Genomic DNA, 5,733 nt, shown 5'->3' with positions numbered 1-5,733 from the left:
ATAAAATTGTGTATAGTACTTGCCAAAATTTAGATTTTCAAACATTATAGTATTAAGCCAACTGACTAGCAAGTACATCTTGTGACATTTTAAAAAACCAAAATAATTGAACAAATACTAATGCTAATAATTACAATTTTGTCCTATAAAGTAAGTATAATCATTATTCTTTATAAATTCTGTATCCTATTATGTATAAGATAAAGAATTTGAGTTTTACCTACTTTATCCCATACTAATTTGCTGTCCTCTTTATCATTGTGGGTAAATGTTACAGGTTCTCTTGGCCAGTGTTTATTCATTTTAGTATGTTTTGTACTTTCCTCACATAGTAATAAGATTGAAAATCCATTGTGAAATAAGCAGGTGATTATCAGTAATGATGTCACAGCTAGATTATCTATTTTGTAGGAATATCTGAAATTGGCCATTGCAGTACTGACTGGAGCAGAGATGCTCCATTTGTTGAGGTCAGCAAAAGTTTTTACACAGTTGTACACATTTGGGTAGTGATTTATTTTGTGAGAAGACGTGTTGAAATTTTTTGTTTCTGAGAAGCTTATATTTTAAAAAGTTGGTACAAGACAATTTTACTAAATCTCTAATTTTAAACATTTTTTTTTAACCTCTTTACCAAAATTAGAAAGAATCTTGGTATAAATCCTAGCCAGTAACTGTATAAGCAGAGAACACACCCTACTCTATGTTATCTTTATGAAACAATATTGTGCGCTTCATTTGTTGAAAATCATTTCTTTCAAACTCCTAGTCCTAACTTTAGAGGACACAGTATCCTACTTTTTCATAGAAAAAAATAGTTATTATAAAACATTTATTCACAGCATCGTTAATAAGGTATTGTGCATAAATCTTCCAGGCAAGTGAAATGCTCCATTAATCAAAACTTTTTATCTCAACTTATCTAAAACATATTCCCTGTATTTCTACCTCCTTAAGCAGAGTAATAAGAGCACTCATTTCTTGAGGACCCCATGTTTTACTCCACAATTCTTCACTCCCGGACACAGACGGGCCTGAGCACTGGTGGGTAGAGCCAGCTCGGAGCCGGTCCCAGCTCCTGTCGCTGTCCCGGGTGGAGTCGGCTGCAGTGACCTGCTGGGGACCCGCCATGTTCGGACCCACACTCGTGGTTTTTTTCATTTTTTTCCAATGGCGTTTCTACATGCGCTATTTGTGTGCCTCCCTCTCCTTTACTGGGGCCAGAGAATCAAGAGGCTGAACTCAAAACAATTATTTTTAAAATAAGTAAAATCAAAGCGTTCTGTTAATGAAGTGCTGAGGTTTTCCACGTTTATTTGGCCTGCCAGAATAAAAGAGGTTTTTTGGTTTTCTCACGTTTCAGCTTCTAGGTTTTCCAAGAGATGACGACTAGCAGGCCCGTAGGCGACAGGGCTGAGCGGGAGAACTGGCAGTAGCAAAGCAAGGTGCTTTCGTTCTCAGTTGTTTTGTTTTAGGTACCTGGGGAGAAGATGCTGTAAACGCAAGCCCCTTTGAAACTACACCCAACATGAACAAAGATAATATATGGGAAAACAGGGAGGGGAGATGCATTTAAAAATAACTTGCGAGTCAATTATTGTAACCGAAGTTACTGCCTGAGAAACAAAAATGTGAACTCGGTTCTGAAGCCGCCCCAGGAAGGAGTCTGAGGCCTGGAGTAAAAGCGCTCAGCGAACCCTGACCGGCAGGATGGGCTGCGAGGGTTCGTAGTACGCTGGTCTCGGACCCAGCCCCCACAGTGCGGTGGACCTTCCTGGGGCCGACTCCTGGCGGTCTCGGCACCTTGCCCCCTGCCGGAACCCGCCTACGGACCGCAAACTTCGGCACCCAGAGCTCGAGGTCCAGACCAGCGCCCAAATGAGCGCCTACAGAGAATCTTGTCGACTCCGCGGGGAACCCGGAGCGCCCTAGTCCAACGTGGCGGGGGAGGGGCGAGCTCGAGTTCTCGCGAGTTTTCGTCCTGGCTCTGGCGCCGACAAGTTCGCGGCGGAGGCGATATGCGGTCTGCAGAAAGGGCCGGAGGCCTGGAGACGACCGTTGCCGCGCGGAGCCCGTGCGGGACGGACAAGCTCTCAACCCCAGACGGTCAGTTCCGCCGTGAGTCGCCGCGGCGAGAGCCTGAGACACTGCCAGCCTCATTCTTGAGCTGTGGGGGCGGTGTAGGCAAACCTCGCGAGGAAAAGAAGACGGCCCTAAGCAAGGTGGGGGCGGAGAGAAGCTCGGGGCTAGGATGTGGCTGTGAGGGGAAACATCGCGAGAAGAGTGTGGCGTTGAGCATGGAGGGGCAGGGCTGCGAGGAAATGGGCGGGATGAGGACTGGGCTCAGGGAGGGGCGAAACTGAGGAGGCGGCCGGGAGGCGGGGGTCTGGAAGGGCGTGGCCGGAGCGGGGCGCTCGTGTGGTTTTGTCTTTTCCCAGGTGGTCATCCGGCGGCTTCCCCCTGGTCTCACCCAGGAGCAGCTGCAGGAGCAACTGCGCCCGCTGCCCGCGCACGACTATTTCGAATTCTTCTCGGCTGACCTCAGGTACGGGGGTGGGGTCGTGTCCGCGGTCTCCCAGGGGCTGTTCTGCCGGCATGTGGTGGAGTCGTGGGCGCTGCCGTCCAGCCGCGTGCTGCCGCCCCCGTCATGGCCCGGAAAGGAAAGCAGACCCAATCCGACCCGTGTTACTCGGTGGGGCTAGATGTGCAGGGTATTCAACTGTGACGAAAGTGGGGTGGCCGGTGCGCCCTGCGCCCCAGGGTGGGACCCTTCTCTCGGCTTTGACAGCGGCGGCGACGCGGCTCCCGGGCCTGAGCACTTCAGAGTTGCTTTTCGCCGACTACAGAGGCCCAGGCTGGGACTGGCGCAGGGATTTTATCTTCGTTGTTATTATTACCCTATTTTCATTATCAAGATTTGTTGCTTATGGTGATTGTATAAATTATTTTTGTTTTTTATTTTATTATTTTAATTTTTGAATGAAATAGAGATGGAGTCTCGCTCTTGTTCGAGTTGATCTCCAACTCCGGGCCTCGAGCGATCCTCCCCCCCTGTCTTCTAGAGTGCTGAGATCACAAGAGCCACCTAAAGTTCTTTTTGAATAAGTAATGTTTCAACAAAAATGACAATCTACTCAAAGAAAAACAATCGTTAATAAGTAAATAGATATGTTACAAAATATCAGACATGATTTTCAAATAACTAAAGTTTGGAAAAACTGGTACCGAGTGACTTGGGTTGGAATCCCCGTTCCTCTTTACTCCACTGCTCCTCTCAAGCGCCTTCATTTCTCCAAGCCTGTGTTCTCTTCTGTGAAATGGGATTTAAAATTGCTCTGGGGATGGAGATTGGTGACGTGAGATAACGAGGAGGGTTTAGTTCTCTCTGTAGATTCCATGCCCTGTGCTGTAGTAAATACTATTTAAAAATGCCTAAAAGTGTTCTCTAGGTCAGTGAAGAATCTCTTTTACAGTACAGTGTTTCCTTTTATGAATGAGTCATGGCTAGCATGTATTCCAGTCATGATGCATTAGGAGTGACCCTCGAATAAACTTTGTTGTTTTTAGGTTGGGAGGACTGTGTTTTGACTCTGTGTGCAGAGAAGCTACCCTTTTTCTCCCGAGTAATTAATAAGATCTCAGTTAATGGTTTGTTTTTGCTAAAGAATATCCAAATTGCTATAAGATGATTCTTTAGTATAAACATTTTACCTGAAGTAGTTTGTTATATTCAAAAAGGCAAATAAAAGACTAAATTAAAGAAGTCTTGCAGGTCGTTGTGGCTTATGCCTGTAATCCTAGTGCTCTCAGAGGCTGAGGCAGGTGGATTGCCCTGAACTCACAGGTTTGAGACCAGCCTGAGCCAGAGTGAGACCCTATCTCTAAAGGTAGCTGGGCGTTGTGGTAGGTGCCTGTAGTATCAGGTACTTGGGAGGCTGAGGCAAGAGAATCACTTGAGCCCAAGAGTTTGAGGTTGCTGTGAGCTATGACGCTACGGCACTCTATGGAGGGTGACATAGTGAGACTCTTGTCTCGGGGAGAAAAAAAGTCTGTGTCTCTTACTAATCATCACTTTATCTCTTATTTCAGTCTTTATCCTCATCTCTACTCAAGAGCATACATTAATTTTAGAAATCCTGATGACATCCTTCTTTTTAGAGATCGTTTTGATGGATATATCTTCATTGACAGTAAAGGTTGGCTCATTGGTTTTTTAAACTCTTTATTATATTCCTTAAGTTCCCGGAGACTAAAATAAGATCATAAATTTTGATTATGTAACTGTGATTGTGTATTGATATAAAAATTTTCTTAAAGAAACAAAATTAGAAAGTCTACGTAATAGTGACAACCAGTATTATCATTTATATTTTTATATAAATGAGTTTTCTAGATTTGAGCTTTACCTTTTTATGTTCCAAAACTAAATTGTGTGATGTGAATGTCCTAAAATGTATTTTACACTTACATCTATGTCTTTTTTTTTCTTTTTGAGATAGTCTTACTTTGACACCTTTGTTAGGTAGAGTGCCATGGTGTCATAGCTCACAGCAACCTCAGTCTCTTGGGCTCAAGTGATTCTCTTGCCTTAGCTTCCTGAGTAAGTGGGACTATAGGGGCCTACCACAATGCTCAGCTATTTTTAGAAACCAGGTATTGCTCTAGTTTAGGCTGGTCTCAAAAACATGAGCTCAGGCAATCTACCTGCTTTGGCCTCCCGGAGTGCTGGGATTATAGGCATGAGCCACCATACATCCATGTCTTCATGATTGTACCATTACTCAGTAATATGGGGAAGAGGCTGTAATCGTGAACCACAGTTACCAGATGTTTACCTCTCTTCTGTGTGTTTCCAATTCCCTGTGCTTCTGGGATTAATGTGTTTTCTGTAGATTCTAGTTACTAACTCTTTGTCAGATTCATAACATGCAGATAGCTTCTCCTATTCTGAAAGTTGTCTATTTGCTTTGTTATGTCTTTTTAGCTGTGCACAAGCTTTTTAGCTTAAGTTCTATTTATCTATTTTTGTTGTTGTTGTTGCAGATGCCACTGAAGTCTTCTTCATGAAATCTTTCCCCAGTCTGATATCAAAGGTTTTTCTCTCACTTTTCTTTTGGGATTTTTATCATCTCATATGTTAGATTTAACTCTTTTATCCATTGTGAGTCAGTTTTTTTAAGTGGCGAATGGTGTGGGTCCATTTTCAGTCTTTTACATGTTGTTATCCAGTTTTCCCAGAACCATTTATTGAATAGGGATTCCCCACTATATTTTTTTGTTTGGGTTATTGAAGATCAGATGATGATAAGAGACTGGTTTCACCTCTAGGTTTTCTATTTGGTTCCATACGTCTGTGTCTATATCTCTATTTTGTGCCAATACTATGCTGTTTTGTTCACTGTGGATTTGTCATGTAACCTAAAGTTTGGTAGGGTGATGCCTCTGGCTTTGTTTTTACTAAGAATTGCCTTGGCCATGGTAATTTTTTCCTGGTTCCATACAAAACAAAGAACTATATTTTCCAGTTCTTCAAAATATGCTGTGGTAAATTAATGGGAATTGCCTTTAATCTGTAGATTGCTTTGGATAGTACAGACATTTTTTTTTTTTTTTGAGACGGAGCCTCAAGCTGTTCCCCTGGGTAGAGTGCCATGGCATCACGCTCACAGCAACCTCCAACTCCTGGGCTCAAGCGAGTCTCCCGCCTCAGCCTCCCAAGTAGCTGGGACTACA

General features: G+C 43.7%; 1 protein-coding gene across 4 annotated transcripts in view; it reads left to right on the top strand.

Moving 5' to 3' along the window:
• The first annotated feature begins 1,416 nt into the window (after nucleotides 1-1,416).
• Nucleotides 1,417-5,733, top strand: part of UPF3A (UPF3A, regulator of nonsense mediated mRNA decay) — a 29,809-nt gene continuing 25,492 nt past the window's right edge. For all 4 annotated transcript variants that reach the window (XM_023519200.1, XM_023519199.1, XM_023519198.1 and 1 more), the window contains exons 1-3: nucleotides 1,417-2,222; nucleotides 2,439-2,545; nucleotides 4,090-4,196. In XM_023519200.1, coding sequence (XP_023374968.1) covers nucleotides 2,019-2,222; nucleotides 2,439-2,545; nucleotides 4,090-4,196 — 418 coding nt within the window. In that variant the 5' untranslated portion in view covers nucleotides 1,417-2,018. The remainder of the gene's footprint in view (nucleotides 2,223-2,438; nucleotides 2,546-4,089; nucleotides 4,197-5,733) is intronic.

Source organism: Otolemur garnettii, unplaced genomic scaffold (assembly GCF_000181295.1).
Source record: "Otolemur garnettii isolate 467f Iridium unplaced genomic scaffold, OtoGar3 scaffold00161, whole genome shotgun sequence".
NCBI classification, from domain to species: Eukaryota; Metazoa; Chordata; class Mammalia; order Primates; family Galagidae; genus Otolemur; species Otolemur garnettii.
Note: the sequence above shows the minus strand (reverse complement) of the source record. Positions and strands in the feature narration are given on the sequence as shown.